At 38.9% G+C, this 21,077-nt stretch overlaps 1 protein-coding gene across 6 annotated transcripts in view; it reads left to right on the forward strand.

Moving 5' to 3' along the window:
* SMARCA2 (SWI/SNF related BAF chromatin remodeling complex subunit ATPase 2) overlaps positions 1-21,077 on the forward strand; it is a 187,630-nt gene that overhangs the window by 65,183 nt on the left and 101,370 nt on the right. For all 6 annotated transcript variants that reach the window (XM_074994827.1, XM_074994830.1, XM_074994831.1 and 3 more), the window contains 8 exons: positions 10,700-10,753; positions 11,802-11,932; positions 12,133-12,193; positions 13,806-13,906; positions 14,115-14,262; positions 15,073-15,236; positions 17,421-17,487; positions 18,114-18,224. In XM_074994827.1, the coding sequence (XP_074850928.1) occupies positions 10,700-10,753; positions 11,802-11,932; positions 12,133-12,193; positions 13,806-13,906; positions 14,115-14,262; positions 15,073-15,236; positions 17,421-17,487; positions 18,114-18,224 (837 nt within the window). The remainder of the gene's footprint in view (positions 1-10,699; positions 10,754-11,801; positions 11,933-12,132; positions 12,194-13,805; positions 13,907-14,114; positions 14,263-15,072; positions 15,237-17,420; positions 17,488-18,113; positions 18,225-21,077) is intronic.

Raw genomic sequence — 21,077 nt, forward strand, 5'->3', positions numbered from 1 at the left:
TTAGATACCTGAAAACCACTATCATGTCTCCCCTCAATCTTCTCTTTTCCAAACTAAACAAGCCCAGTTCTTTCAACCTTTTTTCATAGGTCACATTCTCTAGACCTTTAATCATTCTTGTTGCTCTTTTCTGGACCCTCTCTAGTTTCTCCACATCTTTTTTGAACTGCCGTGCACACAACTGGACACAATATTTCAGCTGAGGCCTAACCAGCGCAGAGTAGAGCGGAAGAATGACTTCTCATGTCTTGTTCACAACACACCTGTTAATGCATCCCAGAATCATGTATGCTTTTTTTGCAACAGCATCACACTGTTGACTTATATTTAGCTTGTAGTCCACTATAATCCCTAGATCCCTTTCTGCTGTAGTCGTTCGTAAACAGTCTCTCCCCATTCTGTATGTGTGAAACTGATTGTTCCTTCCCGAGTGGAGCACTTTGCATTTGTCCTTATTAAACTTCATCCTGTTTACCTCAGACCATTTCTCCAATTTATCCAGATCATTTTGAATTATTACCCTATCCTCCAAAGCAGTTGCAGCCCCTCCCAACTTGGTGTCATCTGCAAACTTAATAAGCGTACTTTCTATGCCAATATCTAAATCATTGATGAAGACATTGAACAGAACCGGTCCTAACACAGACCCTGCAGAACTCTGCTTGTTATACTTTTCCAGCAGGATTGAGAACCATTAAGAACTACTCTCTGGGTACGGTTATCCAGCCAGTTATGCACCCACCTTATAGTAGCCTCATCTAAATTGTATTTGCCTAGTTTTTTGATAAGAATAAGTATTTTCTTAGCGTAAGTCTATACTCAGATGAGAGCATCTTTTGATGATGTCAGTGCATGCATAAGTCACTAATGCTGAAAGATGGTGTCCAAAAAGGCCATAAATATCTGATGCAATGTGTTCTGCTCAACTCAAAATATAAAACTGGCAGTAAAAATTTGTGCTTTACCCTGATCTTCAGCCTCTTAATGCTAGTGGACTCTGCTATCAAGATGAGAGAAGAGTACAGATAAATCTGGATGAGTGTGTGCTTTGATTTATTACTGTGATTTCATTTGTTACTTAAGTTTGATCCTCAGCCACCCAGCAAGTTGTCATTGTGCTTCTCAATCACGTATTTTGGTCACCTTTGTTCTTATATTATCTAATCCATTGATAATATGGTTTAATCCATTAAAAACATAATTAAATGTTCCAGTCTTATATAGCAGCAAGACAAGAGTCTTTAGCTTTGCTCCCAGAGTTGATACTGATAAAGTGGATGGTGCAGAAGTACCTCTCCTTCTTTAGCCTTGCTGTTTACAATTAGGAAATGAAGCCTATTTACCCAAGAGACCAGGCTGGTTATAAAGAATCTATTTTGTGGGTTTGAGCAAATAGGGCTTGCTTGTTTGTTTCATGACTATTTTGCATTAGTCTGGAATAGCTCCTTTTGAACTGCTCTAGCCTAATGAACAAGTGTGTAAGTGGGCCACTCTCAGTGGAGTTCCTTCTCATAGGAGCCTAGTTTTTTTGCATTCTGTAGATTGTATATACTGTACAAGTGATAGTGAACAGATGGGAGAAGTTCACTATGTCATCATTTGTTTAGGACAGTAGCTGTCTTTCTCAAATGCTCCATGCACATATTAGACATGGGCAAAATCTGTCTTCAGTACTAAGTGCATGAGTGTTGTTGTTTTGCCCGCTCGCATGTTTGGATGTACATGGCTTTCCATTTGTGTTGTGAAGACAATAGCAGGTAGAGTTGAGTCAGAATAACCAGAAGCATAGCTAAGATTAGGCATTGCTTTATGAAATAGTAAAGTGGAAATGTGCTCTGCATGTATATTGACATCCAAGATCAGCTGAGAAGCATCTCTCTATAGACAAACCATATCACTGGTTGTCAAGGATGAGCATTGTTCCTAAATCCTTTTCCTATTCCAGGGGTCAGCAACCAAAATAGCAAAAAGAGCCATTTTTAACAATTCAGTAAAAAACTCAATAATTCAAGAGTCTTAAGGCATGTGACTATGAGACGATCCTTAATAAATAATATGAAATCATACTTTTTGTAACCCCTGCTTTGAGACCAGTGTGCACACGATTGGTAATGCAATACATGTTTACTACACAACGTTCATAAACTGTTTATGTAGTCCATTTCCTCACACTTTACATGTGTGTTTGTATCACTGCGTACCTTACTTTCACTCCCGAACTTTCTCTCTCCATGGAGGATGTTAGGGGGAGTTATCCAAAGTTTCAAGATCACATATTGTTTGCTATTTAGATGCGTTGTTCCTTTTTTGGCCTTTTAGACATTCACCATTTATCGAAAATAATCAGGAGGTTGTTTTTTAAACTTTGCAATTGTAGCGTCAGGAGCCACACAGAAGTCCTTAAATAGCTGCATGTGTCTCTGGAGCTGCCCATTGCCGACCCCCATCCTAATCCCATTTCACTCACTGAAGTTCTCAGCCATAGATATGAAGGAAAGATACTTCTGTTCTATACTATACAATTGCCATTGCACCGCAAGTCACTCTTATTTTGCGTGTGGCATAACTGAATAACATGTGGAACACCCTCTTTTAGTACCATTATGTAGGTCCATTTTTGTTTCTGCCTGTCTGGAGAGTTTTCTAGTTATGTAGGCTACAATTTATAGACCTAGAATGTACACGTCTTAGACATCTGTTAATAATTCTGCATGTGTGAAGTTATAATTGCTGCTGCTGATAGTCTGTGCCCAAAAATATCTCATCCTGTTGGTTGACTTGTTTCATCTACCCTGTTAAGTTAGACTGTAAGATCTTGGGGAAAGGGGCTCTCATTTTTTCTTTTTACTGTGCCCAAGAATATTGTGATGTAGCTGAGAATTCCAGATACTACCACAATATAAATGTTAGATTTGCAGAGTGCTAGAAGTAAAAAAAAAGTCTCCCAGTATATTTACCTATTTGCTTTCTCCACTCAACACCCAAATCCTTGGGAGCCATTTGTTATAAATGACTCTATTATCTTGTGGCACAAGCTACAGTTTACACAGTGTATGACATAGAGGCATAGTGTCTGATTATCTGTTTTGTTCTACAAGGTCTCCCATTGGAGTCTCTTTTTATTGGCTTTAATGAGTTGCTCAAGGCCGTGTAAATATTCAAGGGTTCCCTTCTAGGTAAGATGATAGATTCCTGCCTACATGTCCACTCTTATATCTTTTTGTTTACACTGTTTGTTCGCCCAAGCCATGCAACTAACCACCTTTCTCTCGTTCTGGTCGCCATCTGTTTTTTTATATGTAGCCATTGATGCCTGGAAACCACTCTGTGATCCTCTCTTCTCCTAGTAACTCCTCAAAAAACATGTCGAGAGACTCTAGGAGCTTGGTCCCACTTCAGACAAATGTTTCTCAGTAGTCTGTAGGAAATGAAGATGGGCAAACTCATGTTCAACTTCATTATGGTGTCACTTCTGATTTTGTTGAATCCTTTCTGCCTGCCTCTCTATATTGTAGGCCCAGGTCATCTTGTTGTCTCTAGATCATTTGCAAAACTTCTGGTGCTACATAAATAACATAGTCACAATTTTAAATTCTCTATTTCATGCTTTCCATCCACTCTCATCTACAGACTCATCTTCTCTACACAGCTGCCATCCTGCTTTTCGACTCACGTGTACCCCAACACACTGTTTCATGTATGTGAGGGAGAACTTCATTAACCAGAGCAATCTGAGGAGTCCAGAGCAAACTTGTATTGCCATGAATCAGCCTGATGTCATCGTGAATCACCATGTTCCCTGCTTTCTATTGTAAAAGCTCCTCTTCGTGTACTGCTCACATTCTTACTGTCAACATAAATAGCCACTGCCCAGGAATGCTGAACTGTGCTTCCTCCAGATCTTTGTTAACACTGCTCTTACGTGGTCCTCAGCTATTGCTGTTGAGCCACTTATAGGCTATGGCTCCACTTCCATGGTTTGGTCCTGAAAGAGACCTTGAATCATCTTTGCCAGCTCAGGAAAGGAGTGATGAGTGACTTTTTAAAAACATAACGTTCTGGAATATCTAGGTCATCTGTTTGAAGTTTAGCACACTCTTTGCATCTTATCATGAAAACATTGTGTGGCTCATTCCTTGGTTCACCTTTTGGTCCCTTTTATTGGGGTAAGAGTTGCCATGCATTATGGGTAGGGAGAGGAAGCTGAACTATTCCTGTTAATTACAAATACCTCCTGCCTAACTTGCTGGGCTGCACACTTAATTTGCTCTTTCTCCTCTTTGTTCATCAGATTCTGGTATTTCAAAGGAGTAGAAATGTCGAGGAAAGGAATAATGTTAGAAATACCTAGGTAATGCCCTGTGAGGCAAATTCTTCTCTCGCACCAATGTCTCCCCTTTTTATCTTGAGCGACGGTGGTTAGCAGCGGCAGTGAGGATCTATGGGCAGTGTTTGAGTCTGCAGCTTCTCTCATGGCTTATGCATCCAGTATTGGATTTGCACAATCAGTTGCAATAACCACGTCAGTCTATTTCCGAATTTTTGAGTCTGAGAGCTTTTCCTTCTAAGGCAAAGTTCTTTTGCATGGCTTGCACATATACTATCAAAGGATGATGTACCCTGTCATAGCAATCATCGCCATGTATTTTGATCTGATGATGTAGGTTCCCAGGATTTTAGATTGATGTTGAATTATTTCATGGCATTTTTGCATGTATCCTTTAATCGTAGCTTTGCTCTTACTCTTGTTATCAACCCGCATGACAGTTCACCGAAGAGGATTTCTTTGGGAAGATGTTCATCACCCATTCTTCTCACATGACCAAGCCATCGTAGTCTTCTGCTGTTGAGGATCGCTATGAGGCTGGGTATGCCAGATCTTGACAGGACATCTTCATTAGAAATTTTATCTTGCCAGTTGCCATTCATAATTCTATGGAGGCATAGAAGATGGAAGCTGTTCAGTTTTTTTCTCCTGGTTCGAGTAGGTGGTCCATGCCTTAGAACCATATATCAGGATATTCAGTACACATGCCTGGTAGATGAGTATCTTTGTTTTCACTGTCAGCTGAGGATTGTTCCATGCAGGGATGGAATTCACATTTCGAGGAATGGGAATTATGTATTTGGATCGAGACTGGCTAACCTAGCGAGGAAGGCTTTAAACTAGATTTGATGGGGACAGGGGACCAAAGCCCACAGGTAAGTAAAAAACCTGGAGACCTGGGAGTTGGGTTGGAAATGGGAGGGATCATGGGCTATAATAGCAGAAAAAGAGTGATAAGCAGAACTGGGGTGCAAAAGCAAATCAGTATTTGATGCCTTTATGCATATGCAAGAAGCATGGGTAATAAGCAGGAAGAACTTGAAATCCTGATAAACAAACACAACTGTGATATAATTGGTATCACGGAAACTTGGTAGGATAATGCACATGATTGGAATATTGGTATAGAAGGGTACAATTTGCTCAGGAAGGATAGGCATGGTAAACAGGGAGGATGTGTTGCCTTATGTATCAAAAATGTGTACATCAGAACTGAGGTGGAGATAGATTCCGGAGACAGACATGCTGAGAGTCTCTGGGTGAAGTTAAAAGGGGTAATAAACAATGGTGATGTTGTGATAAGGGTCTACTACAGACCACCTAGACAATTGGAAGAGGTGGCTGAGGCTTTCTCTAAACAATGAACAAAATTATCCAAAACACAGGCCTTAGTGGTGATGGGGGACTTCAGCTATCCAGACATATGTTGGGAAACTAACACAGCGAGGCACAGAATATCCAGAAAGTTTTTGGACTGCATGGATGACAATTTTGTATATCAGAAAGTAGAAAAAGCTACTGGGGAGAAGCAGTTCTAGATTTGATTTTAACAAATAGGGAGATAAAGGCCCATGGGAAGCAAGATTAAGAGAAAAAACAACTGATGAGATTTGGCAGTTTTTCAAAGGGACACTATTAAGGGCCCAAATGCAAACTATGCTGCTGCATAGTAAAGCTAGAAAGTATGGTAAAAGACCATCTTGGCTTAGCCAGCAGATCTGGCATGATCTCAAAATCAGAAAGGAGTTGTGTAAAAAGTGGAAAGTAGGAGAAATTACAAAGGATGTATGTAAGCAAAAAATGCATGTATGCAGGGGCAAGATTAGAAAGGACAAGGCACAATAGGAGCTCATTAGCTAGAGACGTAAAGGGTAACAAGACGGCATTCTATAAATATGTTAGAAGCTAGAGGAAGACCAAGGACAGGGTAGACCCACTACTCAGTGAAGAGGGAGAAACAAGATCAGGAATCTTGGAAATGGCAGAGGTGCTTAATGACTTCTTTGTTTCCGTCTTCACCAAGAAGGCCAACGCAGAAATGTGTAACATCATGCATGCTAGTGGGAAGGGGATAGGTTTAGAGGATAAAATAGATAAAGAACAAGTTAAAAATTACTTAGAAAAATGAGGTGTCTTCAAGTCACTGGGGCCTGATGAAATGCATCCTGGAATACTTAAGGAGCTGATAGAGGAGGTTTCTGAGCCTTTAGCTATCATGTTTGAAAAGTCCTGGAAGTTGGGAGAGATTCCAGACAACTGGAAAAGGGCAAATACAGTGCCCATCAATAAAAAGGGAAAAAAGAACAACCTAGGAAACTACAGACAAGTCAGGTTAACTTCTGTGCCAGGAAAGATAATGGAGCAAATAATTAAGGAATTCGTTTGCAAACATCTGAATGAAAATAAGGTGATAGGTGACAGCCAGCATGGATTTGTAAAGAACAAATCATGCCAGACCAATCTGATAGCTTTTTTTGACAGGATAAGAAGTCCTGTGGACAAGGGAGAGGCGGTGGATGTGGTATACCTAGACTTTAGTAAGGCATTTGACACAGTCTCACGTAATCTTCTTTTCAATAAACTAAGCAAATACAACTTAGATGAGGCCACTATAAGGTGGGTGCATAACAGGTTGGATAACCCTTCTCCAAGAGTAGTTATTAATGGTTCACAGTCACGCTGGAAGGGCATAACAAGTGGGGTTCTGCTGGGATCTGTTTTGGAACCAGTTCTATTCAGTATCTTCATCAACGATTTAGATGCTGGCATAGAGAGTACGCTTCATAAATTTGCAGATAATCCCAAGCTGGGAGGGGTTGCAACTGCTTTGAAGGATAGGCTCATAATTCAGAATGATTTGGAAAAAATGGTCTGAGGTGAACAGAATGCAGTTTAATAAGGACAAATGCAAAGTACTACACTAAGGAAGAAACAGTCAGCTTCATACATACAGGATGGGAAGCGACTGTCTAGGAGGGAGTACTGCAGAAAGGTGTGGTGCTCTTGCCAAAAAAGCAAACATGATTCTCGGAGCTATAAGGGAAGACTGAAAGAACTGGGTTTGTTTAGTTTAGAAAAGAGAAGGTTTAGGGGGGACGTGACAGCAATTTTCAAGTTTCTCAAAAAGGGTTACAAGGAGGAGGGAGAAAAACTGTTCTCCTTGGTCTCTGAGGATAGGACAAGGAGCAGTGGGTTTAAACTGCAGCAAGGGAGGCTTAGATTAGACACTAGGAAAACACTTCCTAACTGTCAGGGTGGTTTAACACTGGAATAAGTTACCTAGGAAGGTTGTGGAATCTCCATCACTGAAGATATTTAAAAGCAGGTTAGACAGACACCCATCGGGGATGATCTAGACGGTGTTTGGTCCTGCCAAGAGGGTAGGGAACTGGACTTGATGACCTCTTGAGGTCCCTTCCAGTTCTAGTTTTCTATGATTCTATGCTAGTTTTGAAAGTCTGCCAAAAATCATAGCTGCCTTCCCGGTTCTGATGTTCAGTTCTTCGTCCATGGATAGGTTTGTGGTGACAGTAGATCCAAAGTAATAGAATTGTTGAACCACATCTAATGGGCTGTTATTCAGAATGACATTGGGTCTCTGAGGTTCACTTTGAGTGAATACAACAGTTTTGTTCCTGCTTATGTCAAGTGAAAACAACTTGCAGGCTCTGGACAGAAAATCTCACACCAATGTACAGCCACAGTAACTCCATTGACTTTAGTTTTGAGGTACGTGTGCATGTACACATACACATACAGAGAGAGAGAGAGAGAGACGTGAGAATCACATTTTATGGACAGACAAGTGCATTTCTTAGACTTCAGCTTCTTGCTTCTTTCCGTAGAGAAAAATAATGCCACTGCTTTATTTTTCTCAAAAAGGCAGCAGTATAAGGTCTGGGCATGTCTCTTTCTGACAAGCAATTTTTGTGGTGAGCTGTTTTTGGAGTGTACATACTGTTTTTTTCATTTTGGCTCTCCATCCTTTTGTACTATTTGAAGTTTTTGGATTTTTTCATATTGTGAGTGCCAGCAAGGTATCTGAATGTCTTCAGATTCATTTTTATCACTTGATGTCTATATAAAATGCCCTTAAGTGAAAATAGTAATGTAAATTTGTATAATTGAATTATTGGGACAGCTTTCTAAGAGACTGTCCTCTGTTTAGGCTGGGATTAAATATCTATGGGTAAATGTTGATAAATGATTTCCCCCTGCATACAGAGAATAGATGAGAAAGTGTTTTCATTGGTGAAAATTAAAATTGCCAGGTAGGCAAAGTAAGCAAGCTCCTTGAGAATTTATGAACTTTTAAGGATGTCTACTTTGTATATTTCAACATATGATTGTGACAACTTGTGTTTTAGCAGCTATACATAGAGCCCTCATGAATACAAATTTCTGTCCATGGATGCAGATAGCCACAGACAGAAGTTGGTATCCACTGATCTGCAGGGCTCCACTACCAAGAATTGCAGTAGCTAAATAAGAAAAATGTGGTGACGCTGCTCCCAGGGACCAGGTGCCCCATGCTAGCGTCACCTCCTAGCAGTACTGCCCTGGATCCCACCCCCAGTAGGGCTGTCCAGCCGGGAGAGGAGACATGGCTGGGGGCAGTACGGCCTCACGGCTGGGAGCAGCTGCCAGCACAAGCCACTGATCCCTGGGAATAGTAACACCACATTCTTTTCATTTAGCTGCTGCAGTTCTGGGGAGCAGAGCCCTGAGGATCAGAAATATGTATCTACACAGGTCTCTAGCTATAAAGCTGTAATTTTTTAAATCTCAACATTTACCATCTTTAAATAATTTTTCTCTGATGTTTCTCACACACTTAACTTCCTATAGTTGGCAAAATTTAGAATTAATAAAAATAGGAAAAAAGTGCTAAAAACCTGTAAGATTGTGCAACTGTGAATACTTAAATTGATTTTAAAAATGCTTAAAAATATGATGAGGTTGGCTGTTAAAATTATATAAAAAATTACATTCTGCCAAACCTACATATATTTATAAAGTATGCTGAAATACTGCTGGGAAGGTAAAAAAAGCTGCAATCAAAGTAATGTGTCTGTGTCACTCAGCTACATTTTTCAGACTTCTTTGTGACTAGTATAACAAATTGTCATTGCTGATGGTTGCTGCTTAAATAGACCAGCTGATTAACAAAGTATTTTGTGTAATAAAGCTGAGGATATTAATATTTTTTCTTACAGCTATCCTGACAAAGGCAGTAAGCAGCAATTTGTTCATTCATAGGCAGAAGTTTTAGAAATACACTAGGTAAAGGAAGGATAATATAAAGCTGTTAAGTGTAATAGTGATACACTTGTCATACCTGTAATTAATGCTGATAACCTTGGGTATAGTGTTTTGTCAGCCTCAGTTTTAGTTCTTCCTCTGTTGAGGAACAGTGTGCTTCAGAAACACCTCATGAAAGGTTTTATTACTGGGTAAGCATTGCCAGAGTTGTTTGGAAACCTGTGTCCAAGGAATCTGAATGTTATGTAAAAGAATTAGGGCTAGAGCAAAGCCTTTGAAAATGTAGTCCACTGCTGTACACTCGTCTGAAGTTTATGCCTTGCAGATAGATGCAAAGTGGCATACTGCCAAACAGAAGGATGTAGCCTTCTGGGAACCTGTTATTGAGCAGGCTTGATACAACTAGCAATTCAGGATGCAATAAACAATGGTAATCAGAAAAATAGATAAACCTTAAACATCTTCAAACAAGAAAAATTAGCTTTCCTTTTTTTAGCTCACATTACTATTTAAACATACACATTACTTAAAATATGGTGCAAGCCTATGAAGAGTAATTGGTAAAATAGCCCATTTTTGCTACAGAGATCTTCTTTATATGCCTTATCAGTCAAATCTGTTTTCTGGAGTGACAAAGGTAGAATAAACTCCTGTTGGCAGTGCAAAGCCAGCAATGCAACAGAAGGGGGAGCTGGATTCTGTATCATCTCACAAATCATAAAAAATTTGTTAGCCAAGTACAGAAGTAAATTAGGCCTTTCACTTGCCCTCGGTCTGAGTGGTGCTCATGATTTAAGTCTCAGAATGTTTATCACTGGTGGTGATGCATGGGATGAGTTGATTCCAGTCTGACTTAAGAGTCAGTTTTTGTATCTGCTAGCCCTACAGTCTTGTTACTGTAAGCTGAGTGAGTTTGATTTGAAATTACTGAGACACAATTAACAGAAGCCACACAATACCATTTCTAGTAACTTTTCACGGTGAAATACCTCTTGCTAAAATCCCAGCATGGACATCAAAGCTTCTTTAGGAACAGCAAAAAGCAAAACATAATTTTGTCATACTCATCTTAGTTTGAATGTAACATTTTTGTCTATGTTCTCATTTCAGAAGGCAGAAGAGAATGCAGAAGCAATGGGATCTGATCTTGGTCCTGATGGAGAGGTAAACATTTTAAAATCCTCTTTCTCAAAGGAGTAGGTCCTATTAAATAAATCACATTATTCCTTACTTGTTGTTAAATATTAAGGAGACAGATACTTGAACCCTTTCTTGCCAAAAAATGCCATTGACTTAAAGGAACAAAGTACAGTGGAACTACGTGCGTTGGTCAGAATTCCATGATCAGAGTCCTGTCTATTTGCAGGTGCAGTTTGAGAATACATATTGACACAACTTATACTTTGCAGTATAAGTAAAGTGTGCCTGGAACTCTTATACTTTAATTATGATGAATTTATCATCCCAGGAGGATCTGGCCATTTTTAAATAAAATGAACATTAACAAGTAAAATTAGCATTTAGTTGAGAAGTCATCTTATTATAAAATAGTTTTATTTTCTGTATTGTTCCCATAGTTTGCTGGCAGTAATAGAATAATCTTTATTCTAGAAATATTGCCCACTCCATTCAGGTACCTAGTGCATATGAGAGCAGAGATTTGGGATGAGAGGGATGTATTGTCACTAACTTCCTTCTTAAATTATGTCCTTAAGTGCCTTAAAACAGGAGAAGATAAGTCCAGTTTAGCTATCTCCTGTGCAAGGTTTTTTTTAATAAAAGATCCAAATCCTAGTTTCCGGAGCAATTTAGTATTTGGAAAATACTTGTGCATATATACATGTAAAAGTGGATTTCTTGAGATCTGAGCTATCATATTATCTCATCAGTAGCAAATCAGCATACATCAGACAAGCATATCCATTTCTTTCCTAGCAGAGGATAAAGTGTGCTGAATTTATCTTTATGTGGCTCCTGTATCTGTTCAAAATACTTGCAAATGAAAAGTTCTCCCATTATGCTGCGTAGGCACTTCTCTTTTCAGAGAGTCAGTAAACAACCCTCAGCTCCATAGTCCCCTCATTCAGTTACATTTAATGGCATATGCATTTGGAAGATACAGTGTTGGCCAAGGTGTTGTTTGATGTCTTCATTGTCCCTATGGGAAAGAAAGTCCAAATGTCTTATACAATGACATTGGTTTTCACTTTAGCCCATAGATGAGAGTAGTCAAATGAGTGACCTTCCAGTCAAAGTGACTCACACTGAAACAGGCAAAGTTCTTCTTGGACCAGAAGCACCAAAAGCAAGTCAGCTGGATGCATGGTTAGAAATGAATCCTGGGTAAGTAACTTACACCAGCTAACAGGATTTTTAATAATTGCTTTCACATCAGTTGATGCTCAGAACAAGAGACAGCAATGTTTCATTACGTACCGTTATTTCATTTAATGTATTCAGCTCTTTATAAAAATTATTTGGAAATATATTGAATCTAAATGATTTTTTCCCTAAACTTCTCTCCTTTTGTCTTCCTGGACCAGCTATGAGGTGGCGCCTCGATCAGACAGCGAGGAGGAGAGTGGGTCAGAATATGAGGAGGAGGTATGTGTACTTATTTATTTCATGTCAGATAGCATAAGAATGGGGAAAATCTCTCATAAAGGAAAGGAATAAAACTATTGGAGGGATGCTCATGCCCAAGAGAAATAGTACAACACAGGAGGAGAGAGGAGTATGTGTTCCATTTGTGGTTATTAATAACACTCAGAACAAACAAGTAGATTCCTTTTGATGACAGTTTTCTATCACTGGAGATAGGGAGACACTGCAGAATAAACTGATACCATGTTTTTGTCAAATCAATTTTATCTCCATATGCATAGATTTGTATTTCTATTGAGAGACATACTTTCTTAATCCTTCTGTTTTTTTAATGCTATCAGTTTAGGGGAAGAAAGAGAGAATAGGTACATTTGCTGTTTGTGCTAATCAAGCGTTACAATTCAATAATAAGCAAAACTGTATTTGAAGCATTAGGTGGAAGATGTATGTAGATCTTGTTTCGTATAGCTACGTGAAAGCTTTTGGCAAGTTGGGGATTTTTTTGGGGTTCGGGGGGGCGTTATCTTTCAGTGAAAGTAGTTGACTGACCTTTCAGGCAGCACACTAAAACAGTGCTGATTAAGGCAATGACATGTCTGTATGTGTGTACGCTTGTGTTTTGTCTATCTTGCACCACCACACCTTGGCTGTGCTCTAGGTTAAGGAGGGGGCCAATGTGACTTCAGTTACTGCAAATGCAAGGGTGGTAGCAGAGAGAAATTCACTTTAGAATAGTTTTATTAAACACCTTGAAAATCAAATGCTTGTGACTCGTGGCGGGGGATCATAATTCTAAATACTTTTTGTGTAGTTCTCTGCAATCTGTGGTGATACTGTGTAGCTTTCACTTACACTAACTAGCTTTCACTTTCACTAACAGCATGTTAGTCATGTGAATATTGTTTTTATCCTATTTTAATCAAGAATCAGAAAGTACTGGCAGGGCCTTAAATATTGCAAGGTTTTAGGATTAAGCTTAGTTGATATTTCTTCAGCCTACACATGTTACAAATGGATTTGCATTGTTCAAGTTTTAAAACAATGTATGTTATTAGAATTGATTTAACAGTATACACTAAGGTGTGGCTCCTGCAAAGACTTGCACACAGCTTAGCCCTCTGTGCTATGAGTAGTCTCATTGAAGTGAGTAAAAGAAGACTTTTCTAAAATGAGAAAATTTGTTTTCTAAGTTTGACCTTGGTTCATTTATGTTTCAGCAAGAGGGTTGCACTTGACAGAACAGAAGAAATATCAGTAACTCTTTCTTGTTAGATCAAAAAAGCAGTTATATAGCACTTTAAAGACTAACAAAATAATTTATTAGTTGATGAGCTTTCGTGGGACAGACCCACTTCTTCAGATTGTGGGTGTGTCCCCAGAAACTCATCACCTAATAAATTATTTTGTTGGTCTTCAAAGTGCTACATGACTGTTAATTTGTTTTAATAGATTACAGTTTAACATGGCTATCTCTCTGATACTATCTTTCTTGTTAGGATTTCTTGCATTGTAAAGCAGTGTCCAGTGAAAACTATTGGTAAAAACTGAGTGAAATCTGTCTGATATTCTGACCAAAAATTTTTACTTTCCTGTTTTTCTGTTTATTCTGTAGGATGAAGATGAGGAATCAAGTAGACTAGAAGCAGATGAGAAAATACTCTTGGATCCTAACAGTGAAGAGGTTTCTGAGAAGGATGCTAAGCAGATCATCGAGTGAGTGTGTACTTTGGGTTTAGGTACTTCACATCGAGTGAGTATACTTCTTTGGGGTTAGGAGGCAGATTCCTTGCACCTTATCTTCATCTTTAGCTGGTTTACCTGTTATTGTTAAGGGCACTTAAATAAGAAGTGAAGGTTCAGCCCACTGAACAAATTGGTATAGTGTGAATAACATAATAGCTGTGCTTTATCTATCTTCCAGGACAGCCAAACAAGATGTGGACGATGAATACAGTATGCAATATAGTGCTAGAGGGTCTCAGTCCTACTATACAGTCGCTCATGCAATCTCAGAGAGGGTAGAGAAACAGTCCGCACTTCTAATTAATGGAACACTAAAGCATTATCAGGTAAGAAATCTAGCTGGCATTTCCTTCTGAAGCTGTAAAAAACAGTTTATGGGAGGCTATAATCTTGCAGTTAAGCCTTGCTTTATACATGATTTTTGCACCTTTGCATAGTAATAGCCAGGTATTTGTATAATAAGCTTTTATTGAACAAAGTATGTTATAACACAGTATTTAAAAGTTTATGCTACATTAGGAAGGCATGTAGGAATGAATGCTTTTGTCTGTAAAGTGGATTAGATTTGTATTGCTCTGAATCACAAGTTACCTATTTGGGTAGGAAATGATGGTTGTCTAGAATAGAAAATTGTATTCTGCCTTCCCTTTGAAAACGTCACGTGTCACCTTGATAGTAACATTAACTTTAAGTGTACTTGTAACTGTCATCTTCATTGGAGAACAGTAGTAATCCAGTTTGGGGTTTTGCTTATTGCTGGTGCTGTAGGTAAGTTTTTGCTGTCTTTCTTCATCCGATATTTACAAAAAATCATAGAACTCTAGTGGGAAGCAAATTTAAAAGACTCTTGCAAGGGAAAGTAGGCATTGCTACCAGCTCTGCCTAATAATATAAAAAACATACAGGTTGTACAAAATAAAAGTAAAGCTTAGTCCATATTGAGCTTAAATATCAGTAATGACTTTCGTGCAGCTATGGGTTATTACAAGTATAGATTATTTACTTATATACTGGTGTTTCCTGGTGCAGAACTCGGCACCAAAGTGGTAAGTGAACTGAAAGCCTTATTTCAGTCATGCTGGAATTAATTACCTGTGCTGTTCTCAGGTAATTGAAGCGCTTGTTCTTCATTGCAGCTTCAGGGCCTGGAATGGATGGTTTCACTTTATAATAACAATTTGAATGGGATTTTAGCTGATGAAATGGGGCTAGGAAAGACCATCCAGACTATTGCACTCATCACTTATCTGATGGAGCACAAAAGACTCAATGGCCCCTATCTCATCATCGTTCCCCTTTCGTAAGTAGAGGAACTCATTCCACTGTTATCTTTCTATGCACAGCAGATTGGCTCATTAGCAGCATCGCACTTGTTTTTTAGCTTAATCTGAGATGAAGCTCGCAGTGGGACTACATTGAGTATATTCTCGGAATCTAGCAGTTTCATTATTTTGCCACGCTGACTGGCATTTGGAGGGCGACCAGATAGACGATAAAAGTACTTGGTTCCATCCCTGTCCACTCAGCAGGCAACTAACTGCATAGTATCTCTTATGCAGTGTCACTTATTCCTGACATTATTCACAAAAGAGGAAACCTTTTTTTCTCTTTTACATTACATGTGGCAGTTCTCCCTCTTCGCTTTTTAAAGTGCTACTTATAGTTTATTATTAAATCTTTAAAAGAAATCCTTCCAAATAGTAGTGCTTTAATTGTGCTTTAATATTACTGAATTTTCTTGTAAGTATAGCTTGTGTAGCTGTCTGAAGTAGAGTTGCTTATTGTTCCAAACCACGGATCTTCAGTCTCTGCCCAGTGTATACTTATTTGTCTTATTTTCCCCTCTTTCCTGCAGCTTTACATGGCATCTCTTTATTTGCTTGGCTCTGGTCTCTGCAGGAGTGATTTTAACTTGTGGGTTTTGATTTCTTGAAACAGATTGTTGTAGAGAGACATTACTGAATACTGTAAAACTTCTGGAGTTTGTTTTTGTCACAAAGGCCGTGTCTACACTAGGGGAAAACTTCGAAATGGCCATGCTAATGGCCAAATCGGAGAATAATAATGAGGTGCTAAAATGAATATTCAGCACCTCATTGGCATGCTGCTGGCCACAGCACTTTGAAAGTGCTGCGTTTCAGTTGCTCGTGGCTCATTTATATGGGGGTCATTTTCAAAAGCACCCTGCAAACATCAAACTCCCCTTACTCCTATCAGCTGAATAAGGGGATTTCGATGTTAGCAGGGTCCTTTCGAAAAGGACCCCTGTGTAGATGAACCGTGAGCGAGCAAAACGCAGCATTTTTTAAGTGCCTTGGCTGGCAGCATGCTAATGAGGTGCTGAATATTCATTTCAGTGCCTCATTATTATTCTCCGATTTGACCATTAGCGTGACCATTTCAAAGTTTTCCCCTAGTGTAGACGTAGCCTTTAAGTGATACATATCTTACAAATGGCTATGGAGTGGCTTTGGCCTTTTAATTAGACAGTTGTTAAGAAAGTTATGAAGAGAGTTACCAGTTGTTTGGGGCTTGGTGGGGACCACAGATGTTAGCATAATACAAATTATATAAATTTTTATTCCTTATGAGGTCTTTTTTGAATTGCCCTTGCCTCCTGGCTTTGCCACAACATGCATTAGCTGTCTTCCAGAACTGTGCACAACTGGGGAGAGGCCTGGCATTAAAACAGTTTCTAAGGGGAAGGAAGTGCTGCTGTCAATTTGAAGAGTGTAGTGGCAACTTGAAACATGATGGGTGCATCTACACTAGGAGAACTAACTTTGCAGTTAACTTTGAAGTTAGACTCTACTTTGAAGTAGCCAGCAGAGAGTCTGCTCATGTTTTCCCTTACTTAAAGTTAACTTCGAAGTGAGGGAGCCCCCGACTTCAAAGTCCTTACTCCATTCCCGCGAATGGAGTAGTGCTCCTTCAAAGTAGGGTGTGTGTAGACACTCAACTTCGAAGCCTGTTACTTCAAAGATGTATTTTGAAGTAAGCAACTTTGAAGTTATTTTTGTAGTGTAGACACAGCTGATGTTTTTAAAATACTTCATATTGCCCTTTTGAAGTTTATACAGGGGAGGTGCTGAGACCTGGGAGATTTTACCAGTTTCCTGAGCCACCCTTTAAGACTATTCAGTGTGTTAGTGTAGTTGAAATCACGTTGTACAAACATAAAATGCTTTGCTGAATTGGAACCAAAAAAGACATCTAAATATGACTTCAGACATTTCCCCCCCCGCCGCCCCAGTTCTTCCCTCACTTCTCAAATGAAGATGGCGCATATAGCATATAAAAATTTTGTACCTTTCCTTTTTAATATTCAATCTGTATGTTCAGGACAAAGATCTGGGTGTGTCTGGTGGACTCTGCTTTCATTGTGGAAAAGGTATTAAGGTGACAAAGTTATAACTAATACCTTGGATTTTAAACATAATTAGATATTACACTAACTTGGTATTATTCTTAATCTCTTACCTAGGACTTTATCCAACTGGACATATGAATTTGACAAATGGGCTCCTTCTGTGGTGAAAATTTCTTACAAGGTTTGATTTATTTCCTCTCTATATATAAAATGGAAAGAGTGAAAAACAGACCCTCTTCTTCATTTCACAAGCTTAGCTGTAAACTCTCTGGCTGTAAGGTTATGCCATGTACATCATCTACTAAACAGTGACAGTTAATCATCCCAAGCAGATTCCTGTAATAAACCATAATTACTTTTAGATAGTCAAACGCAGAAGAAAATTTTTAATTATCATATTGCAAGGTTTCTGATGAGAGTAATACAGATGATAAATGAGAAAAATTTTGCACGTTGCTGAATACTTTTGTGTTAGGCTGCTACATTTCCAGTTCTTATAAAGTCAAGCAGTTGCCAGGGCGACTGGATAGATTGACTTCTGTTACTTCAATATAAACAGAGCTTTGCAGTCCAGCAGCTAGTTTCCTGGTATGATGTTACTGTAATTTTTCTCTGCTCTTCTCTCTCCCATGGTCTTCATTGAAGAAATCATTCTGAAGGGATCTGGAATATGTCAACACGTTGTTTGACTTTGCTTTGTAGCACACTTACACAAACACCTATTCTCTGCTTACCTACCATTGTGAAAAATAACAGAGGACTATATACAATTGCTTTCTTCATCCTTTATTTTATTTTCTGTTTTAGGGGACACCTGCTATGCGTCGGTCACTTGTTCCTCAGCTTCGAAGTGGAAAATTTAATGTTCTTTTAACTACTTATGAGTACATAATAAAGGACAAACATATTCTTGCTAAGGTAAAAATTGATTTCTGTCACTTCTTTACTGCAAATCCTCCCCCATGTCACCAAACTGTGTCTTGCATGAAACTTTTATTATTTTGCCAGTAGAAACGTAGGACTGGTAGGGAGGATGTCAGTAGGTTATCTAGTCTAGTCCCCTTTACTGGTGGTTGGACAGAGGGCATGACTATATTTGCAGGGGAGCGGGGGGAGGGGTTAGCACACAGTGATCAATCTTCCAGGGATCAATGTTGCCGTGTGTGTGAAGACGTAGCAAAATCAATCTCTCTAGACTCGGCTGTCAATGTGCAGAGTAAAGGATGTCGTCGAGAGCCTGAAGGTCCCCGATGTACACCAAGGAACAGTGTTGATCCTGATATGTCAATTCTAGCTACACTAATAGTGTGGCAAGAATTATGTATCTGGGATGACTTTGATCCCTAGTGTGGACCAGGCATAAGTGTTAACTATAACATCCTTGACAGGTGTTTGTCTTACCTGTTCTTAAAACTCCAGTGATGGAGATTTCAGTTTTTTATAGATAATTTGTTCCACTGTTCAATGACAAGTACAGTTGAGAAGATTTTTCTAATGTTTAACCTAAATTGCCTTTGCAGCAGTTTAAACCCATCGCTACTTGTTCTGTCCTCAGGGGATGAGCAGAACATTTTATCATTCTCTGCTGTAAAACAACATTTTACATAACTCAAGACTTGTTATCACGTCTCTAATCATTTTTGTTGCATCCTTTCTTCTGTTTGTCTACCTCTTTCCTGAAGTATGATGCCCAGAATGGGACACAGTACTCCAGAAGATGGTTTGTCAGAGCTGAGTAGTGAAAGAGAATTACTTTTTGTGTTTTGCTTTCAGCAGTCCTCCTAATACATCACAGAATGGTGTTCTCTTTGTTCAGCAGTGTTACATTGCTGACCCATATTTATGTTGTGACCCACTATATTCCCGAGATCCTTTTCTATAGATCCTTTTCTGTAGATCTTTTTCTTTCTTTCCAGGCAGTCATGTCCCATTTTGGATTTGTGCAATTGATTATTCCTTCCTAATTGTAATATTTTGCATTCATCCTTACTGAATTTCATCCTATTTAATTTAGACTATTTCTCCAGTTTTGTCAACAACATTTTGAATTCTAATCCTGTCCTCCAAAGCGCTTGCAACCTCTCCTTCCTTGGTGTTGTCCGCAGACTTTCCAAGTGTACTCTCTATGACACTATCCAAGTCATTTTTGAAAATATTCAATAAACCAGACAAAGGACAGATCTCTGCAGGACCCCACTTGACATGCCTTTCCAGCTCAATTGGTGGACCACCTTCAGTGCTCTTTCCAGCCATTGTGCACTCACCTTACAGTAGGTTCATCTAGGCTGTTTGTCTTTTTTTTTTAAATGAAGTCACGTGAGATGGTATCAAAAAAGCCTTACTAACGTCAAAATACATGACATCTACCACTATCCACCACCCACAAAGCTTGTTACCCCTTTGAAGAAGGATGTTAGGTTGATTTGGCATGTCTTGTTCTTAAAAAATCCATATTGAATGTTCCATCTTTTCTTTTAGGTACTTACAAATAAGGAACGTTCAATTATTTGCTCCATTATCTTTCTGGCTACTGAAGTTAAACTCATTGGTTTATAGTACACTGCGTTGTCCTTACTTGTCTTTTTATAGATACTTGCCAGTTCTCACATCTCTCCCTCTCCCTCTCTCTCTCCCCATGAATTCTGAAAAATAATCACTCATGTCTCAGGATCTCTTCAGACAGTTGCTGAGGTATTCTAGGGTGTATTTCATCAGGCCCTGCAGATATGAAGACATTTAATTATTCTAAATAATTCTTAACTTGTTCTCTTCCTATTTTAGTCTCAGATTCTATCCCATATAAGTTGATGTTCATTATGTTAGTTGTTAAATCAAAGCTATCTTTTTCTGGTGAAAACTGAAATAACAAAGGCATCTAACACTTTGGCCTTGCTGCATTTTTTACATTGTCTTCCCTCTTCTTAGTAACAGGACTGTACAGTGCCTGCTTCGTTCTTTCCAGGTATTTGTAAAATGCTTTCATGATACCTTTTTGTACTTCCAGCTAGTTTAATCTTGTTTTGTGGCTGGTCCTTCTAATTTTGTCCTTTCTTTCTTGTTGTATTTTTTGTATCCATCTTTTGTAATTTGACATAGTTTCTACTTTTTGTGTGAACATTTATGTTTTTAGGTCATTGATGATCTGATTAAGTCAGGGTGGCCTTTTACCATACTTCTGTCTTTTGCGTGCATTGGTGTAGTTAGCTCTTGTGCACTTAATGATGTCTCGTTGAATTTTGCCAACTGTCCACAACTCTTTTTTCCCCTTAAACTGGCTTTCCACAGGATCTCACTCATCAGTTCTCTGAGTTTGCTAAAGTCTGCCTTTTGAAGTCTGTTGTCTATATTTTTCTGTTTTTCTTCCTACCGTTCCTTAGAACCATGAACTTTATCATTTCATAATCTTTCACCCAAGCAGCAAGTTGTCAACTAACTCCTCCCTGTTTTTAAGAATCAAATCGAGAAGGGCCTCTCCCCTAGTCGCTGTCTCCACCTTCTGTAATAAAAAGTCATGTCCAATGCATTCCAAGAACTTGTTGGCTAATCTGTGTCTTGTTGTGTTATTTTCCCAACAGCTATCTGGCCCCCATCACCACCAAGTTTTGTTTTAGAATGATTTTATTAGTTGTTTTAAAAAAGCCTCATCCACATCATCTTCCTTTTAAGTGGTTTTTAGAAGGGCACTACCATTACATCACCCTCCTTTCCCCTTTTTGTGCTTACCCGGAGATGTGATCATATTTTTTCTCTGTTTTGTAGAGTCGAGTCCCT

Source organism: Carettochelys insculpta, chromosome 5 (genome assembly GCF_033958435.1).
Source record: "Carettochelys insculpta isolate YL-2023 chromosome 5, ASM3395843v1, whole genome shotgun sequence".
Classification (NCBI taxonomy): domain Eukaryota; kingdom Metazoa; phylum Chordata; order Testudines; family Carettochelyidae; genus Carettochelys; species Carettochelys insculpta.